The 20,917-nt window shown below is 35.7% G+C and overlaps 2 protein-coding genes across 3 annotated transcripts; one reads left to right on the forward strand and one right to left on the reverse strand.

Moving 5' to 3' along the window:
* Positions 1 to 948: 948 nt before the first annotated feature.
* LOC107787190 (transcription factor MYB3R-3) lies at positions 949 to 8,269 on the forward strand. 2 transcript variants are annotated; one of them, XM_016608727.2, is made up of 9 exons: positions 949 to 1,086; positions 1,444 to 1,590; positions 2,252 to 2,303; positions 2,588 to 2,645; positions 4,710 to 4,804; positions 4,908 to 5,011; positions 5,292 to 5,420; positions 6,150 to 7,253; positions 7,907 to 8,269. In XM_016608727.2, exons 1-8 carry the CDS (start codon positions 1,070 to 1,072, stop codon positions 7,243 to 7,245), a joined length of 1,698 nt encoding a protein of 565 aa, XP_016464213.2. In that variant the 5' UTR covers positions 949 to 1,069; the 3' UTR covers positions 7,246 to 7,253; positions 7,907 to 8,269. The 2 variants fall into 2 exon arrangements, with proteins under 2 accessions (XP_016464213.2, XP_016464214.2); XM_016608728.2 differs by having other exon boundaries at positions 972 to 1,086; positions 1,427 to 1,590.
* Positions 8,270 to 12,706: 4,437 nt separating this feature from the next.
* Positions 12,707 to 16,965, reverse strand: LOC107787191 (expansin-A3-like). Its single transcript, XM_016608729.2, has 4 exons — positions 16,651 to 16,965; positions 15,677 to 15,992; positions 14,012 to 14,301; positions 12,707 to 12,954 (listed from the first exon to the last, which is right to left on the reverse strand). The coding sequence occupies exons 1-4, from the start codon at positions 16,799 to 16,801 to the stop codon at positions 12,830 to 12,832; spliced, it is 882 nt and encodes a 293-aa protein (XP_016464215.1). The 5' UTR covers positions 16,802 to 16,965; the 3' UTR covers positions 12,707 to 12,829.
* Positions 16,966 to 20,917: the final 3,952 nt, after the last annotated feature.

Here is a 20,917-nt window from a genome sequence, read left to right on the forward strand (position 1 = left end):
TTTTTCGCAAAAGTTAAAGCAGTTTTTCTTCTGGCAAATTACTTTGGACGTGAATTTTTGCAACTTCGATCGTGTATGTCAGAAGCTGTTTTCAAAGTGGCTAAACTTGCAAAAATTTATAAACAGAGGTTCCCACAAAATGACTATTTGTGCACTTGTTTTGACTATTTGGAATTTACTAGTCTGTTTAATTCAGATTCGCGTGGTTAGGGGCCTTATTTAAGGAGGAGACATTACTATCAAGAAATTATTCATTTCCTAGGCTCGAACCGAAGATCTTCATTAAGTTTGAAGGAACTCTATCTATTCCATGACTCATCACATTTGTTGATGATCGCCTTGTGAAACTCACTTTCATATATTCATCGCAACTAAATATGTTATCATGTACCTAAAGAAAGATTGTAAAAATAGAAAAAATAAATGATGCTTGAATGTCTAGGCATTTATGATGAAAGGTTCTATATTTGTGATTTAAATGATTGGTAAATTTAATTTTATATGCATATACATGAAATTTGCCTAATCGCTACTATCTTCAATAAACTTACAGAAAGGAAATATTTTGTATATTTGCAAAAAAATTCACTAGTTTATCATATTAAATTTCAGCCGTCAATCAAAGGAGATGGCCACTCGGTTAAGCCTTATCCATCACACACCAGGAATCAAATCAACGCCAAAATTTCCAATCTAACGGTCTAAAATTACCCAGGAATATCTAAACCGATGAACATGTTATTCAACGTATATCGAACTGAAGTGTGCCGTTTGAGGTTCAAACTTTCTTTTCGTAACCTACACGTGGAACCGTTAACGCCGTTATGGCACTCGCGTTAAATCCGTCATAATTCCAAGCAACAAAATGTTTAACGGCTACCAAACGGCCCCGTCGGTGACCCCCTTGATGTATTCGTTATGTACAAAAGCTTATATTTTTGTTTAATACTATTATGAAGATTTACTTTTCTGTATAATTCAACGGGCAAAGTTTTATTTTAGCTCAATTCATCTCTTAATTTCTCTCTCTAAGGAACTGAGAGATTTATTATTAGGTTTCGACTTTCGAATGAACTTAAATATAAGGTTAGTTTGCTGTTAACCTATTAAAATTCCGTTAAAAATATCAGTTTACTTGCTCTTTATATTTTTATTGACTTTTGATCAATTTATTTTTAGTTTTGTTTTATTCAACCTGTATAGTTTGGTTAATCTGAATCGATTTTTGGTTATTTTTTTGAAAAGTTAATGTTTGGATCGTTTTTTTTTTCATGGAATATATGGCTTTGAGTTTTTTGCTTACTTATAATTTTGATCTGAAAATCGAAATATGATGTTCGGGTTGAGTTATATACATGGAAATCATTAGGTTTCTAAAGTTGGGGGTTTTTTTCATTGAATTTTGCTATTGGATTGGTGATTTAAGATTTTTGAGTTGTGAAGCATGGATGAATTGAAAATAGAGGATTGCTGTACTGAGAATAAGCAATCAACGGCTGTTTCAGCTTCTTCGGTTTCTGAAAATAGTGGCAGTGTAACTGTAAAGTCATTGGAAGTATGCAGCCCGACGCCTACATCACCAGCTCATCGGTAAATGTTGTTTGGTTCTCTATATATGATTTCCTAGATTAGAACCAGCATATTTGACCTTGTATAGTTGCTAATAATAGTTTTGAATCTGAACATTGGGAGAGCATTCTTGCGAGTTTTGATTTCAAAGTTTATCTGAAGTTTATATTTTCTTTGTCGTAGATGACTTTTAAGTATCATTCTTTGGTACTTCGGGTAAAGTTTGGCTTTTTTTAAAGTGGAATCCCTAGTCATGAGATTGTATGATACTCCAATTAATTCTGTTTCACACCTTAATTTAGGTCATTTGTGAATTAGATTAGAATTTAGAACTACGTTGTGGCATATGAAAGTGATTCAGCAGCTGAATAGCATCTAAATGTCAAGATTTTCTATCATGAAGACAATAGATTATTAGAGTCGAAATGTCATGCAATTTTTTCTCCTGTCATCTCCTTCATTCAGTCACATAGCGGATTCACAATCATGTGAAATATCATGTTCTCTATTGAGGGGTGTTTGAGATTCACGGTGTTTCTGCTGCTAATTTTTTAGTTTTGAATGGAAAGATATTAATGTAAAGTAGTGATTGATGCTTATTGGTTTTGGCATTTTGTGATTCTTGCTTCCATCTGGACCGCATGTAAATAATGAGATCCTTACATTGAGTTGAATTTTGCAGGAGAACCACTGGTCCAATTAGACGAGCAAAGGGTGGTTGGACTCCTGAGGAGGTAAGTAGTTTTCTGGATATGTATGATACAATCTTCTGGTGCAAGATAGCTCAATAGCCTAAAAGCTCAAGCCCTCAGGTTATAGTGGAAAAGTTGTTTTCTGGTGGAACACTTTTTCTAATGAGTTTGTTTGTGCTTCTACAGCCCCATGGTATATAAATATTAATGTGCTCTATTCCTAGAATTTCTTATTTATTGTTGCTTGCCTTTTGTATGATTAATTCAGCTTTTGGTTTTACTTTGAGGAATCATGCATTGATTAGATAAATTTCCCAATGCCACAGGATGATACTTTGAGAAGGGCTGTTGCAGTTTACAGGGGGAAGTGCTGGAAGAAAATAGGTATAATTTCCTTGCTAGTTGTTTTGGAAGTTATTAAAGTTTGAACAATCTTCAGCAGCTAGTGCCTTCACTAACTATTACAGATTGAAAAATCTTGTGCTGCAAAACGTGTTTTTTTTATTTTTTTTTATAAGGTAATAAATTTCATTAAAGAATGGAAAACACATTCCTGAATACAAGGAGTATATCAAACAGTAGAAAGCCTTGAAAAACACATGGGAGATGCATGTCTGCTGTCCCTTTTCCCATTTCAAAATAACAGGCAAAAGTAAAAATGTCCATGCATATAAATATTGCTTATGAACTGTGATTCAAACACACTGACACTCATCTTTGAAAGTTGATGTTGTTGAATATCAGAGGTTGTAATATGATTACTATGGAACCCTATTTCTACAAATAAGATCGAGTAGGAAAATGATTCTATGCCAAGATAGGGAGCAATATTTCACCGATGGTAAGCTACTACACTTGCAGTAAAAATCATATTAGGTTGAATAAAAGTCAATCTAACTACTCGGGGAAGAGTTTAGCTTATGAGAGGTCGTTTGCTATCTTTGCCTTGTTCTTTGACGCCACCCCTTTCCAAAGACCAACTAAGATTTCTTAATTGGCTTGCTGTAAATCCTCCATGATGAATTTAACCTAAGGCAAACCATTTGCTTTCTTTGCTTTGCCCTGAGACATCATCCTTCCCAGAGACCAGCAGAGCCTTCTTTGTTGGCTAAACGCAATCCCATGGCTGGGTTGCCTCTCTCTAGGTTGGCCTTTTTGCTTGAACAAGTGGTATTTTACTCGTGCAGTGATGTAGCCCATGGTGCAGTCAGCTATGATATACTCAGCCTTCTTCTTTAGCAGTACATAGATTTCTTGGAGGAGATAGTTGATTTGTTGTTGATTGTTATGGCAGTTTTTGATCTGGCATAATTGTACCATCTTGGTACCTTCATTAATAAAACTTTACCTTAAAAAAATGATATACTCAGCCTTCTTCTTTGGCAGGTCAATTTACAACATCTAGTGGTTCTCTCTTGAACAAAATTATCTCAGATCTGTAGGTGGTTTATTTGTGTGTGTGTTTTGAATGCATCTGTAATAGACATGCTAGGTCAATATGTTCAAACATGTTATTACTTGCTGTACTGAATTATTTGTAGCTTAGATCTAGGCTAGCTTTGGCAGTTACTTCTGCAATTTGGTTCATACTACAATCATCATGTGATTCTCTATTTCGTTCTTCTCAACTTCCTGTGTTGTAATTGTTGTTTGTAATATGAAATAAAATTTTCACATTGGCTATACCAGCAAAACACATTAGACGGAGAGTGTAACAAGCATATGTCGAGGATAAAATGGGAGAAGGTTGCCTGAGATGATTTCTGTTATCCTACGTAGACCTCCAAACTGGTGGTACTTAGGCATGGCACAATATTTGGATGGTTGATGGTGTTAGAACAAAACGAGATTGATCTAAAATCACAAGGAGAGAAGTCGTCTTTTGAAATTCGTGTGGTCTTAGCTAAGAACAAAATTGAATGGAAGCAAAGGATTCATATATGGAATATCAACTAATTAAACAAAAAGAATATCAACTAATTGGAATTAAGACTTGTTATTGGTGCACCTGAGGTTGGTGTTTGTGAAGAGTCTTTTAGTTTGATTAGCAATTTGTATGTCAGTTTAAGGATAAGTGTGAGATTTGGAATTGAGTATTGGAATGGAATGAGACCAAATAGAAGAATAGATATTGAGGATTCATGTAGCCGACTCCAACTTGTTTGGCGTTTAGGTATAGTTGTTTTTGATATATTAAAGAATGGTGAATATGTTTCTTTCATAATAGAGTCTGCCAAACCTGGTTTACGAAAGAGCGGACACACAACTTCAACTCTGAAATGTTAACTTGTTTGAAGTTTTTTTGTGAGTCACTCTTGATTTGTTTGATATCAACTGTTATTGGTTGTTGATCAATGAGTAACGTATTTCACTCAGTTCTTGATTTAAGCGTATTCTGTAACTAGATAAAAAAAATCTGGTTTTATTCAAACACTGATGTACATGCAGCTGAATTCTTTCCGGATAGATCTGAAGTGCAATGCCTGCATCGATGGCAAAAGGTTCTGAACCCAGACCTTGTAAAAGGACCCTGGACTCAAGAGGTTGGTTTTGTTTTTCTTCTATGTTAATCTGTTCTTCTAGATTGTGCTTGGATGATCTTGGTAATTTTCGATGTCCTTCAATTTGTTGGTGATTTGTTTATAGGAGGATGATAAGATCATTGAACTGGTGGTAAGGTACGGCCCTACAAAATGGTCTGTCATAGCCAAATCATTGCCTGGTCGGATAGGGAAGCAATGCCGTGAGAGGTAAGATCAGATATGGTGGTCATAAGCTGTGTAAATGTAATCCTTGTTTAATTTAACAGTTCCTTCCATATATCAATAGAGCTATCTGTTGATTCATTGCTAACTTTCCCCATTGTGGAACTTAGATACTACATGTGTCAGTCAAAGATATATAAATATAACTACCTTGCTTTTACCGATTCAGCTTTTTCTGCTAATATCACAATCAATTCTTCATTTTCCTTTTCAAATTGGGAGAGCTTACTGCATTGGCTTAATGATGATTTTTTAATTTCTTCAGGTGGCACAATCATTTGAATCCAAATATAAAAAAAGATGCCTGGACGTTGGAGGAGGAACTAGCACTCCTAGATGCTCATCGGATCTATGGGAACAAGTGGGCTGAAATAGCTAAAGTCCTACCTGGAAGGTAAGAAGGTAATCATTCAGCACAGATATTGAACATCTTTAGGTGGGTCCAACACTAGTAGATGATCTAAAGAAGTTATGAATTCTTCATTCAGTAGATTAAAGAGAGAAAAAAATCTATATGGCGTTTTCTGCTATTGGGTTCTAAGCAGTCACCAAAGAAAAACTATAGGAAAAAGATCCTGAAAGATTGTGTGGAGATACTGGAATTGTGTATAATGAATCAGTTTATGCTATTATGTCTTGTAGTGCGACTGTGTGAAGGCCTTTGTTTAGCCAGCTAATCTTTAGGCCTAATTTAACTTCATGTTTTTTGTTTGTCCGGCTAATATGCATATTATCCCCATGATAACTATGCTTTTCACCCGATTGTGGTAGAAAATGATAATTACGAATTTACTAGTTAGTTCTTATATGCATATTTCTTATCCGTGGATATCACATTGATAGAAACAAATATCATTGTAGCCTTGAAACATTTGATCTGTTTTTGTGTCTTACCTAGTGTTATCTGTTGGTAACTGCTGATACTCAGAAGCTTGTATATCATTGGTTTTGAGTTTGACTTTAAGGTAGATAAGCTCTGAAGTTAAAGCTTTTTCAGCCATTGTTCCATATAAATGACGGAATAACCTACAGAAATATGCTCAAGAATACGGATTCATTTATAGTATCTATTACATCTCTTAAACTACTTTTCTTGGTCATAAATGGACGAAGTTTTATACAGGACTGATAATGCAATCAAGAACCATTGGAATAGCTCCATGAAGAAGAAGTTAGACTTTTATTTGGCTACTGGAAACCTTCCATCTGTTGGTAGGGACGGCCTTCAAAATGGTTGTAAGGACACCACTGGTACAGCTTCAGCTGAAAAGGCACTTGTTTGCTCACACAAAGGATCAGATTCAACTGAGCTTGCTTCATCAGGAACTACCGATGTGTGTAAAATAGAAAATTGTGACAAGAATCATCAAGATGCCAAACTGCTGGTTGTAAATATTGATGCTTCCAATAGTGGTCCTAAAAATGAGTCTGCTGATTCTGAAGTTGTTAGGTGGGAGGCAGAGTCACCGGTAATGGATTCTATCCATGTTAAACAAATTAAGGAAATCAAGTTTGAAGGATATGGAAAGAATAGTGAAGTTGATCATTTTAAAGTCATTGAAACTCCATTTTCTTGTGAAATACCTACATGTGGTACATTATACTACGAACCTCCACAGTTAGAAAGTTGTATTTCAATGGATTCAGATCATCTGAATATTCGATGGGCGCATTGTGAATCTGATTCAAGTCCAAGTTTGTCACCTAGTTCTTTCTTGACTCCACCTAGTAGTCTGAAGGGTAGTAGTTTGTATTCACAAACCCCTGAATCCATACTGAAGATTGCTGCTAGAAGCTTCCCGAATACGCCTTCCATATTTAGGAAGAGGAAGTTGAACTCCACGCCAGGTAATAAAATTGGGAATGCAGATGGAGATACGCATAAGGATGAAGTACATGATGCTTGTGAGGATAAACAAACTGACAGTTCAGAAAATAAACAAACTGACAGTTCAGAAAAATATGTCATGATTCGGAGTTCTTCAAAAAACCCTTCTTACAATGGTATTGGGCCATGCGATACCGAGGCGTTTAACGCCTCTCCTCCATATCGTGTAAGGTCAAAACGGAAGTCCATCTTCAGGTCTGTGGAGAAACAGCTTAAGTTTGCATTCGACAATGAGCAGCACAATACTAGTACTGGAATTAATGATTCAACTGTCAAAGAGATATCACATGTAGCAGATTGTTTGCGTGCAACAAGAATGGGTATCACCTAGAACCTATGGTAAGAGCCATCCTTTCCATTTAAACTACTAAAGTATATTGCACATTCTAGTAGTTGAATCCGAAATTGATTCTCATTGATACACATAATTTCCTAATTTAAGTCCTCAATAACACAGTATTGACGACTCAGTTACAGAATATTCTAACAGCTTCTTTCTTCTTATATGATTTCTGCTTCAAACTTCGGAGAAAGAATCGAGTTAACAGTGTGTCTAAGTAATCATTCATTAGATATTTAAACTCCGCTCATGGATCACCATTCACCAATAGAAAAAAAAGAGAACTCCGCTCATGGATCACCAATAAAAAAAAAAGAACTCCGCTCATGGATGATGCACATGATTGAAATCACAGTTTGCCAAATACTGACAATGTAAAATCCATTTATATTGCTGTTTCTGCTACTGGAAGTACTAACAGTTTTCCGATATGTGACAAAACAGTTCATTGCCACGCTTTTCTTCGACCTATACTTGTTAGCACTAGCACTATTATGTACTCATGCATGCTCTTGTCATCAATTGCGTGTGACATTATTGGCTTTGTCTAATATTTCTGAAAATATTCTTTAGGGGGGAAGAGCACGAGCATGTTTTTGAGTAGTTCCAATTGGATTACATCATTACCATTATCATCTTTTCTGTCATGCAGGATAACTGCTGGAATCAGTATTTTTACCCTGCTATTATCCGTGACGCTGGCTGTCATGCAGTTGGAATTCTTGAGGTGTTGTCACCTTCATGAATCAAAAGACCTCATCAAATTCCAGAAGAATCGACCTTGCATATATACGTTTGTGTTAGGTTCCTTCTGATTTTTCTTTTTTACTTTTCTCATCTACACCAATTATTTTTAGGTCCTTGGCTATTCATTATACATAGATATTATAACAGTGAGTATTATTGAACTTGAAGATAAGTTGCAATCTATTAGTACAGGAACTCATCTAAGTACGTTGGTGGAAAATTATGTTGAAAATAGTTGTTCAATAAGATCAATTGTTTTGTTGTGTAGTATCTTCGCAGTTCATACCAGTAATGAGGTAAAACTATCAGCATTTATGGACTCAGCTGGTTGATCTGACATGATATTTCTGTCTCAATGATTTTCATTCATTCTGGACTCAAATGGTTGAATCTGCCAATTTTGCCGTACCACTTGTGGACATCAGATAGATACTGGAACTCTTTGATCATGGAGCATGGGCTTTTGTTATGTTTTTCACTTCAACTTCAGAAAAAGGAGGGGAAGAATCTGACATTCACAATTCTCCTAAACCAATTGGAGTCCTCAAAATTACGACGGGACAAATTACACATGGTAAAAATCTACCTGGGGTTTACACCAAGCAAACAAAATGTATATGGACAAGTTGTTTTGTTTAGCATAAATATCATGTGCATGTAAGTGTTTTCCACATTGTGGGGAATCTTAAAGAGTGAATAAATGCAAAAGAAAAAGCCCACTCTCCCGCGGGGCTTTGGTCTAGCGGTAAGAGCGCAACATGTGATGTGTGGGCTAGGTGTACTCTGCAAGTTCAAACTCTCCCGCGGGGCTTTGGTCTAGCGGTAAGAGCGCAACATGTGATGTGTGGGCTAGGTGTACTCTGCAAGTTCAAACTCTCCCGCGGGGCTTTGGTCTAGCGGTAAGAGCGCAACATGTGATGTGTGGGCTAGGTGTACTCTGCAGGGGAGGGGGAGGCTATCTGAGTTTAGAACCTTGCGCCATCGACCCTAAATGACTTAATGTTTATCAAAAAAAAAAAGTGCAACCTAGAACATTAATGGATTTGAATTTAAGTCATTTAATTTTGACTTTAATAAATTCAGATTTATTAAGCCAAAATGTTGACTTGAGTTAATATATTTTGAATTTATGATTTTAGTCCAAATTTTGTTATGGACGTGATCTAATAAAATTTTACATATATAAAATATGCATACTTAGTCCGTTTGAACACTAAAGTTGGATAGGGAGGTGAATAAATCCTCATAATTTCATTTCAAACGAGAATTTGGGGGGGGGGGGGGGGAGGGAGTGAGGGAAATTCCCGTAAAGTTGCAGTGTGCAACCGAGTTTTCGGGGCAAGTTTAAGGGGAAACTGTATAGGCCAAAAATTGTCGTAGTTGTATTCAGATCACGTGTTATCAGTATGGCTTCAACAGAAAATTCAAGATTGAAGCGATCTGATAAGAGAAGAAGGGCTAGGTCGAGGCGTCAACAGAGATCAAGGTCGAGGACGAGCACCCTCCTTAAACAGAGTACTAACGGCTAGTTTTAGGATAAGACTTTAAAGAGAATATTCCAGTGAATATCCTCTAGATCTGTACTATTAGGGTTTTGTGGCACATGTTCCCTTATAAATAGAAATAGACTAGTTATAGGGGACATGGAACACTCATTTGTAAAAGAACAACACTTTGACATTTTTTGAGATTCTTGCTTTATTACGTACATACAAAAGGCACATTTTTCTTGATATCCCTGTCTAACTTTTCTCCCACGATCCAAGGAGAATCCGAATATTCAAGGCTTATCAATCATTTATCCTTGTCAGAAGGAATATTACACGGCTTCGTCCTCTTTTTTTGTCATCTCTGTTACATATATTAACATAAATACCATTATACATCATTTATTGCTATTAAATGCCATTCACTTTAGATTTGTGCCATTAAGTGTTGTTCATTATTATATATCTATCACCTACCACAGATTTTGTTACATTTTGTCACGACACTAGTTAAATAATCTAGTGGATATTATTGTTTGTTAAGATTAATTCTACCTTATTAAGAAAATCTAATTATTTAAATCTAGATCTAAATTTTGGGTAAAACAGAAACTTGTGTATTTTCACTATTCTTTTCTCTTATTCCCCTCCGTGGGTTGCTAAAGACTTCAGTACTTCATAGGTTGAAATGAGATCATCCTAAATAGAGCACTTGTTGTAATACTTAAAAGTTCCACATCTTGAGTTGGTTTCTATCATTTATTTCCCGGAGAGTGAACTCCTTTTCATGGACAATCCACTCAAGCAGAGGCGGATACAATGTGTGGTTTAACTGAACCCACTACTTTGAACGCAGAACATAAATTTATGTGTAAAAATTAATTAATATTGTAATATATAACAATATGAACCCACAACTTTAAAAATACAATATGTTCAACGCAAAAACTTAAATGTTGAACCAATAAAACTTAAATTTTAGATCCACCTCTGCACTCAAGAGTTAACTCTATTCCATGGACATACAAAACAAAGAGTAATAAGAGGAGAATGGTTCGAAGGTAAATGCTAATGTACTAATCATACATTATTTAGTTAACTAATTCTTCGTTTTGATGAAGATACAAATGTAAAGTATTTTAGTTATATTTAATTAACCATGACATTAAGCAAGCAGCCGTCTTAGCTCAGCTGGTAGAGCTACGTGGTCGTGGGTTCGATTCCCACAGACGGCGACAGCTGTCTGATGTGTTTTCTTTTTGCATTTAATTAATAGTTCTGTGTGAGATTTCTAATTAAAGGTTTTTGCCACTTTCTTTTTTTAAGTTCTTTCCTTAAATAAAAGTTAGTGACCCTTGTGAAATTTCACTTATGTTCATTCTATCTATCTTGTAATATAAGCTCACAAGTTTGATTCTCATATTGTATTTACACAACTCGACCATCCAATATGAAATATTAAAGCTATGGACCAAACGTCCCAAAAAAAATCCCATCAGATATTCTTACACGACCAGTAAAAGAAAAGCGCATTCCCCTCCCCAAAATAAAAAGACAAAAAATTGCAAATAGATTCCAAAGTATCAAAGGCAAGTAGATAAAAATGGGGAAATATTCTTAAAGACAAGTCAAAGTAGATCACAACAGGTTTAGGGAATAAATTCAGCTAAAATAGAATAATTACGAGTAATAATTACTAGATTATAAACTACAAATTGATTTCTGAGGAACAAATTTTAACCTTAGAATATGCAGCTAGTTGACTGACAATAGTAGGAAAATAAAAGATAGGAAAATTTTTATTGCCGTGAAAAGTAGCAAAGGGAGTGTCTGGTCCTTCATCTTAGATTTATTATCTCTTTTCGAGAGGAAATATTGAAAGATAAGGGGGTATAAATTCCCATTGACCTATCCCTAATTTTTAGATCTTTCGAGTATTGGAGAATATCAAGATTTGTTCTTTATTTGCCAATTTTGACTGATATCTGTGTACAACCTAAACTTAGATTTTCTTTTTGACGACGGAAGGCGAAAAGGGCATAAACATAGATGCTTTGTACCATGGGTGTACAAAGAAAATCGATAAATCGCACCAAATCGATAATTCGAGTCAAACCGGAAATAAAATCCAATGTGGTTTGGTATTGAAAAATAAAACCCGGCCATAATTGATTTGGTTTGGTTTTAACTAAAAAAAGTCAAACCGAAATCAAACCAACCTGATAGTACATTTATATAATTTTTAAAAATATTTTATACATATAAATATTTATTGTAATATAATTTATAAATATTTTATAAACTTTTTCACATTTTTATCTTTTAACGTATTATTTCAAGTTTAGACTTAACATTCTTGAATGGTAAATAAATTTTATAGCCCATAAATGTAGTAACTCAAACAAAGTTCAAATCAATACTAATGCTAACAAAAGAAATTCAATTCAATATTAGGAATGACGATAGTGTTGGATAGTTATTTTAATTTTATATTGGTTTATAATGAAAATGCATAACTTAGTTTATCTTTTTCTTTAGTGCTTAGTTATGTAATTAATATTAGTACTTATTAGCTATACTTATTTTAGCATGACCTATATAGTATTTTTAGATTATGTTAATTTTTATTATGGCTTATTAATTAGCAATATTTGTTTTATGTAATTTTATAATTTTATCTTTGTTATTGAATATTTTAGTATAATGCTATGACTTATCTCATATTATTTTGTTAGTTTCTTGGAAAACACATTATATAGTTGTATTTTACTAGGACTTAAGAAATATTTGGAGCACAAGTTACATATTTTATGCTATAAAGACTTTACCGAAAAAAATCCGAAACCCGAAAAAATGAGATTGAAAAACCCGACTTTGTTAGTTTGGTTTATAAATTTAAAAGTCCAACACCATTGGTTTGATTTGATAATTGAAAAATTCGAACCAACCCGACCTATGTACACCCTTACTTTGTACAATGAGTTTAAATTATGTGCTCATTATTTACGATTCACTATATGACTCAGCATACACGTGTGTAACGTATGTATCGAGAAACTAACAGATAAATAGTATGCGTTAATACAGTTTCTCCGTGGATTAATAGTTCATGCAAAGTAGAGTCAAAATCCAAACTAGTAGTACAAGCAGAATGTGTCCTAACAAAAGTAATTCTTAATTAATCTGTTATTAGTGCATGACTCGTGATACACGTGCCAAAAACTATAATTTAATATGCGTTATAATAAAATACAGTGTCTCTGCGTTATAATCCGAACTAGTAGTACAAGTCGAATGTGTCCTAACAAAAGCAGTTCCTAATTAATCTGCTATTAGTGGATTCATAGCAAACAAAGGAGAAACTGACATATATACAATAACATGATCAGAAAGCTGCTTCTGGCTCCTTTCTTAGCTAGTAGATCTGCTACCCCATTCTGCTCCTGAACCCATTTGTTATCTCTAGCTGAAATAAAAGTTGTAGTGAGGAATATATAAAACGGGACTGATAATGTCATCAAGTTATTAGATTGAATAAAACAACCTTTACTTTGGTCATTGTTTAGAGCATCTAATTACCTCAAGCTCAAAGGTCTCTGTGCTTGTTACTATTCGGAATCCAATAATGTATATATGTGGTAAAATTGCGATGAGAGCTTAAAATTTGACCCAATCTTGAAACAACAAAAGAGTAGTACCATTTCAGTGATGTAAAATTTCATTGTCTTTGATTTAATTAGTTGATAGGCAAGAACTGTCGTTTCTGTTAGCACTTCTTAGCCATAGGTTAAATGATGGGAATAAGACATTAATGAGGAGTTCTGAAAGGGAGTCTCACGACATATTTAAATGGGACGGAACTAGAGTATAGATTACGGGTTCAATAGCTTTGATTGAACTAAAATTCTGAACATAAATTTAAATCTTAGTTCCGCTTATGTATTTACTAACATATTCTGTTGCATGTTAAAATTCTTTTTCGCTTATTTAATCGCTGCTTGCTTTTTCGTTAGAGACACGATTCGGAAGATGCGGAAAGAAGAGAAATGATATACAATAAACAATCAATGGAAAACAAGAGAGCTACAAATAATAAAATATAGGATTTGCAGTATAAAAGTATATTCATAAGCTTAGGCAGTAATTTCCCATTACATCAGTATCAATATGCAAATAAAGCTGAGGGCTACAAGTTTTCCCCAATTTTGGTCCTTTTGTAGCTGCTTCAGCCTCTATAGCTTTTGCCCTTCACCTTATCCAGGTTTAACTTTTACCAACACCCACTTTATCACATAAAGGTAAAAAAGGCAAAAAAAAAAAATACAAATCCAAGAAAAAGAAAATAATTCCCGCGTACTTCAAATTTTCCCAGATAAAAAAGAGAAAAATTGAAGGCGGGAAATCGTGTGAATTTTTCTATTTTTTTTTCTTTTTTATAATAAGATTAAAGGACATTTTTTTAATAGGGTCAGTAAGTATAATATTTTCCTTTCTTTTTGGAAACTAAACCCGGAAATTCTTACCCTGGAAAGTCTGGCCAAATTGCCAATTAGCTGGTGCTATATCATAAGAAGCGGAACTGCGTTTGTCACTGGCAGTGACTCTAAAAGAAAGGGCTTGGCCAACAAGTAAAGCATTGGTTTGCCAATTTTGACCCCAATTCCGATTCATTGCTATCCAATTGGTTTTTGTACCTTTCACATATACCTTTTGAATATCCCCTGCCCCTGCGACATTTGTCACTAATACCAAGTTAAAGTAACGGAAACCGTTGATTGTAAATCTGATTCCTCCTTGCTTTCTGCATGGTACCCTGTAAACAATTAAAAAATAAAAAAATTTAGTAAGAGGTTATGAGCTTTAGGATTTATCCTTATAAATCAACTAGGTCAAATACAAAAACATTATTTGTATTTGACGTTTACATCACATCAGTTAACGTAATGTACTCTCTCTACTTCAATTTATGTGAACATGTTTATCTGGACAAAGATTTTGATAAAAGAATAAAGGCTTTTAAGATTTGTGGTTCTAAAGAAGTCATAATATTTGTGTGGCTATAATTTTTTGAAACTTGTAGTGTTAAATATCCTAGAATATTTGTGTGACTATAAAAATTTCTCATTAAGGGTAAAATTTGAAATTTAAGTTAAATTATTTTCAAATTTAGAAATGAATCATTTTTTGGAATGAATCAAAAAGAAAATAAATTCGTATAAATTAAAATGAAAGGAGTATATCTTTCATATGTGTACTAGTTGTTTAGACGTGAATATATTTTTCCACTTTATTTTACAACTTTTGAGATTAAATTAATTAATTTAATAAAAATATCGAGAGTGAATGTTTTCTCCTACTTAATGGCGTACAATATGTTCGGGAACCAACAAGCGTTTGGGACAATGAGAACTATGTGACACATACACTAAAATCTAAGCAGGGCAGATCCCAAATTTCCTGAATCACTTTTTCATATTTAAATTACCTTTCTACCCCTCAGAAACACCTTAATAATGCACAACTTTGACGCTACTATTAAGGGCAAATGCACCAAAGATAGGAACATGCGTTTTCAATTGGGGCAGTTCACTTTACGAAATATAGCTGAGGTCCTAAGGATACGGGACCATACTAAATAATATCTATTTAAATTTATACGAGCCTATTTAACTGGGCACAAAACTTAAGAAAAAAAAACTTTTAAACTTGTTATGTAAAATGAGTTATATATATTTTGTGTGGTTATAAATCATTACATAAAAATAAAAAAATTTCAAATATGAAAAATGGTCATTCTTTTTGGCACAATTAAAAGGAAATATATTCACATAAATTAAAAGTGAGAAAATATAAGTTTGAGAAATAATATTTTTAGCAGCTTCCAAAAATATTTAGGGACGAATTTATAAAGGAGACTACGAGATATGTGAAACCATGAATTTTTCACAAAATTAGATATTTTATGTACATATTTTCTAAAATTGGTATAATATTAATTGGTGGCACACATACTCCAAGAAGGTTGAATGATGTACTTGTTGAAGGTTGAGTTATTTACTGGCAGGAATATAGATCAATTCCAATTAAGTACATTTTTTCTTAATTTTTTAATAGTGCACCCAGGTACTAAAAATGATAAAGTGCAATAGCAAAAAAAGGGTTTTATAGCTAGGCTTTGTGACACTAACCGTCGGTAGTTTACAGGAACAATTCCAGCACGGTACTCAGCAATTTTGAGGAACATAGGCATGGCGAGGTCGAAATGGGGGCGAGGTGGGTTGCACCACCCTCCATTATCGTTAGGCAAGGCGAAGTTTGGTGGGCAGAAATTTGTGGCAGTCACTAATATGGAAGGGTTCCCAGGGGTGCACCATTTCTGGTCAGTACACTTTAGCTCAAAGCAAGCGCCGCAGCTCAACCCATTGTTGAAAAGGACTGTACTCAGTGCTGCATTGTTCACTCCGTAACCTTGGCTGTACAAATTCCCATATCCACAAGCCCCACCTAGGAAAAACAATTTCCCATTGTTAAACCATCAGTAACCTTCTAAAATGAGTCAATACACATATCTGCGACTATAATTATCTTAATAAGAGTAAATTAAGAAGTTTGAAATAAATTATTTAAAAAATATATATATACTAACATTCTTTTTCGATATACTAAATAGCCTCTTTACCCAAACTTTGCAAGGCCAAAAGCTTTTTTTTTTTTTAATCCCAAAGTTAAAAGTATTTGGCCAGGCTTTTAAAAAAAAAATTTCTTCTTTTGAGTATAAATAAAAGCAACTTTTTAGAAACAAAAAAATATAATTTTTTACTAAAAATACTTTTAAAAAAAAATATTTTGAGAAAAATAATTAGAAATCTCATTTAAAAACTTGACTAAACTCTAATTGTTATTAAAAAATATTTCTCAAATTAATTAGCAAAACATAAACTACTTCTCAATAATTTTTTTTTATTTTTTAAAAGAATTTCTCTTTATCTTAGAAGCTAGGTCAAACAAGCTATAATCATGCCATATAAATTGGGAAAGAGGCAGAAGTATTTTACACTATAGATTCTTATTATATTGAAGTAGTAGTTTAAGTTGAAATTTAAATCGAAGACTTTTGCGTTAAATGGGGAGAAGAGAAGAGAAGAGAAGAGAGGTATAATACCCATGGTGCCAGAGGCATCGGAGCCTCCATAGAAAGTGGCGTGGGCAGTTGTCCAGGGACCGCCGGCGTAATTGCCGGAGATTTTTGCGTTAACAGCCGTCAGAAAACAGAGAACACTAGCAATGTAGAGCGTCCAATTAGTCACAGCCATTTTCTCACAGTGAAGTGTTCAGTTCAGTCTAAACAGGGGAAAATAGTGTGATATAGGCTTTTAGTTTAGAGAATGGGAATGGGGTTTGAGCAGAGGGCGAACTGAGAGGGAAAGGAAATTAAGTGGGCGTATTTATTGAGGAGTTACAATGGCAAGGTCTGTAATTAAATTGCTCTGTTTTGTTAATTTGTAATCTTTGGAATTTTTTTAAATGTGACATATATGTGGACATGGGGTTAAGCTATAGGCCATAGTATGTATGAAAAGGGGGAGCAAAATATTGAACAAAAATAGGATCTGTATAGAGATACATGTGATGCGAGGTGCACGTGGTCATGAGAATAGCTAGCTTGCTCAAGGCACAAGGAAACATGGCAATGAAGTAATGAAGTTTCATGATTCATGCTTAGACTTATGGCAAAGCCTAAAAGATTAAGAGGAAGCTTGAGCTTCTTGATTTCGTCCTAAACACTTCGTCATTGGACCATTTTTCAATTTGTGTGTTATTCGTGCGTGATGATCATGCTAATCTTTTATGTATTGTTCTCATTAATCGAACTCACAGTTTCAGTGCTTGACCTTGAAGCATTTACTTGCCAGCTTTTAATGCATAGGTTAAATTAATCTAAATCATTATCTAAAGAATCACAAAATCATATAAAGAGAATACAATATAGAGTTGAGTAAAATGAATTAGGAAATTTGTGTCCTTTTAGTAGACAAAGTGGGTTGCTCTGATGGTAAGCGCCCTCCACTTCCAACCAAAAGGTTTTGAATTCGAGTCACCCCAAGAGCAAGGTGGGAGTTCTTGGAGGGAAGGATGCCGAGGGTATATTGGAAACAGTCTCTCTACCCCAGGATAGGTGTAAAGACTGCGTACACACTACCCTTCCCAGACCCCACTAGTGAAATTATACTGGGTTGTATTTCGATAGTCATGGTGCTTCTTTGGGTTTGACATTTCTGTCGAAACCATTTTTACTCATGAGCCCTCGAGAGCTCTGTCCTCGAGCATTTCGTCTATCAATTCGAACGGGGTTGCGTCCAGACCCGTTGTTTCTCCGATCTCCACCGTATGGCTGATATCGATCTCTGTTTGACCGTGGTTCCTGGTCAATATCCCTTTTAACTCTGTCGATGGTCCTGTTTGGATAAACAAACCCAGAAGGAGCCCCCAACTGGTCATCCTCAACCCTAATCTTTGACTAGTACCGATTATGCACATCGGCCGAGGTTACAGCTAGATATTCGATCAAGTTCTGCTTTAACTGTTGTGAGGCTACCGAACTTCGTATGTTTAGGCCTTGAGTGAAAGCCTGAACAACCCAATCGTCGGTGATCGGGGGCAGATCCATACGCTCTATTTGGAACCGAGAGACAAAATCTTTGAGCATCTCGTTGTCTTTCTGTTTTACTTTGAAGAGGTCCGACTTTCTAGTTTCGACCTTTATCACTCCGACGTGTGCTTTGATGAAGGAATCTGTGAGCATGGAAAAAGAATCAATGGAGTTAGGTGGCAAATTATGGTACCATATCATCGCCTCCTTTGATAAATTTTCTTCAGCAGTACGGACTCAATCTCATCGTTCTCTAGATCATTCCCCTTTATTGCGCATGTGTAAGAAGTGACATGCTCGTTGGGGGCGGTATTTCCATTATACTTGGAAATTTCTGGCATACGAAATTTCTTCGGAATGGGCTTAGGAGCCGCGCTCGTGCGCTCGGGGGGGGAGGGCTTTTGTACGAACTTCTTTGAATCCAAACCCTTCAAAATCGGTGGTGCCCCGGAATTTGATCTACTCGGGAGTTATATATTTCCACTTTTTTGTCATTCGCTTCAATCTTCTTCTCCCCCGATTCAATTCGCTTTGTCAGATCCTTGAACATTTTCAAGATAGCGGGGTCGATCCCTGACTCATTCACATTTGACCTCCCCGGTACTGGTTTGGCCCTGTGAACAACTTCCTGTGATGGCTCGGGTTCGACCCTACTCGGTGCGTGGTTCTGATTTTGAAGTTGTGCTATTGCAACTTGTTGAGCCTACATCATTTCGAATATTATTCGAACGCTGATTTCGCCTTCTTCGCCACCCTGTGCGTTCTGACCGGCTGATCGAACGTCTCTGCGGACGCTACTTTTGAGGTCAACGCCCAGATTTGCATTCAGGGCAACATGGGAACTGACGTCGATGGGGTCTGCAACTAGTACTCCCTCGAGGTCAACTGGAAGCACTTCGTTTCCTAGGGCGGCTACGTTGTCGTTTTCGCCATGAAAACCAAGGCCATTGTCGATGTGTATGGGTATTGCTCGAGAGTTCGACATGCTGATCCTGGAATAAAAAACGCTTACAAGAACAAGTATAAAGCAGTGTGTGTGTGTTATGAAAATTAGCACCAGACAATCATTATTATCCTTAGCCCCACGGTGGGCGCCAAAATGTTTACCCTTAAAATCGGATAATAATTAAATTTGTAAGTGATATTAAGGATATGTGATTTCACTTGGCACAAACTGAGAAATATGAAAATTGAAGTTAGAAATTAACTGTAAAATAAAGCAAACTGGTATATCATACAGCTTTGGCCCTTGAGCTAGGTTGCCCTCGCACTAACTAAGTGTATTATTGAAGAGTAAGAACTGAACTACTGAATAAGAGAGCTTAAGAGAGAAAACGTAATATATTGCTTTGTTATGCGTGAATATGTGCTTACAAAATAATTGGAACCCCCTTTATATAGTAGAGGATTTCTACATATGGTACAATTCTAAATACAGAGGAAAATCTCCTGATTGGCTAATCAACCGGTCTTGACTTGATACATGCCGAGATCTCTGCCACAATCCTCGTCCGGTCACGGATTCCTCGACTTTATGTTATTCGACTTAGCAGGTTTCGTTCGATCTCGCTAGATCTCTATCCTTCTCGGTCTCGACTTTAGCTGGTCTCGATCTCGATCGATCCCTGAATCACGAGTTAGGCAATATTTATTCATGTAACGATCCAATATAACTTGGGATTGAAGCTTGGTCTGCCACCCGATCTCGATTAACCACCCGATTTTGACCGTATACAAGTCTAATAATAGGAACTCATCTGAGTGTTGTGGACTCAACATTTTGTGATGACCTATTGGGTCATCTAAGCCTAGTAATCGTATTTGGCTTATATCCTTTTAGCTCAGGCGCATATTTAAATGTTAGAGCTGAGACCCGGTAAAAACTTTATCTGTTCCGTCGTCACGATATTTACTTGACATCCTTCCATAAAATAAAAGAATCGGCTTAATCGCTGAAGCTGGTAAATGGTACAGTGACTAAATGATTTTGATTAGTAGAGGAAGTACTTCAAGGCCAAGGAAAACGCACAAGAAAGAGAAAGGAAGACGAGTAATATCGCACCCACATTCTATTGTATCGGCCATTGGGCGCATCAAAGACACTAGGTGGCCCCAACCTTTATAGACTGATCCGGCCCAGAGAAATCCTAGTCAAATGTGCAAATATCATGGCACCCATGGTCATAGAACAGAAGATTGCAAACAGTTGAGGGAGGAGGTAGCCCATTTGTTCAACGAAAGGCATCTTCGAGAATTCTTAAGCGATCGGGCTAAAAATTACTTCAAGAACAGAGATTCAAACAGACAGAATGAGCAAGAAGAGTCGCAACACGTGATCCACATGATTGTTTGAGGGGTCGATATTCCTCAGGGGCCCGTATTCAAACGCACCAAGGTGTCGATCACGAGGGAAAAACGGACTCGAGACTAAGTACCAGAAGGGACCTTGTCTTTCAATGACGAGGATACAAAGGGGATCTTACAACCCCACAATGACGCACTGGTAATATTTGTCCTTATGAATAAAATTCAGGTTAAACGAATTTTGATTGATCCAGGTAGCTCGGCCAATATTATTCGATCGTAGAACAACCCGGCCTACAAGATTAAATTGTGCCTGCAGCCCGAGTACTTAATGGCTTCAACATAGCAAGCGAAACCACCAAAGGTGAAATTACTTTGCTATTGAACGTGGCCGGGACCATCCAAGAAACAAAGTTCCATGTGATCGAGGGTGACATGAGGTACAACGCCCTGCTTGAAAGGCCTTGGATCCATA

This window comes from Nicotiana tabacum, chromosome 24 (genome assembly GCF_000715075.1).
Source record: "Nicotiana tabacum cultivar K326 chromosome 24, ASM71507v2, whole genome shotgun sequence".
In the NCBI taxonomy this organism is placed as follows: domain Eukaryota; kingdom Viridiplantae; phylum Streptophyta; class Magnoliopsida; order Solanales; family Solanaceae; genus Nicotiana; species Nicotiana tabacum.

Excerpts from the sequence above, each read along its gene's own strand:
- LOC107787190 (XM_016608727.2), top strand. Across the intron at positions 5,012-5,291 it reads GGGAAGCAATGCCGTGAGAG|GTGGCACAATCATTTGAATC; the intron begins GTAAGATCAGAT and ends TAATTTCTTCAG. Across the intron at positions 5,421-6,149 it reads GCTAAAGTCCTACCTGGAAG|GACTGATAATGCAATCAAGA; the intron begins GTAAGAAGGTAA and ends AGTTTTATACAG.
- LOC107787191 (XM_016608729.2), bottom strand. The coding sequence starts at position 16,801 with ATGGCTGTGACTAATTGGACGCTCTACATTGCTAGTGTTCTCTGTTTT. Across the intron at positions 15,993-16,650 it reads CGATGCCTCTGGCACCATGG|GTGGGGCTTGTGGATATGGG; the intron begins GTATTATACCTC and ends TGTTTTTCCTAG. Across the intron at positions 12,955-14,011 it reads ATTTGGCCAGACTTTCCAGG|CTAGAGATAACAAATGGGTT; the intron begins GTAAGAATTTCC and ends CTTTTATTTCAG.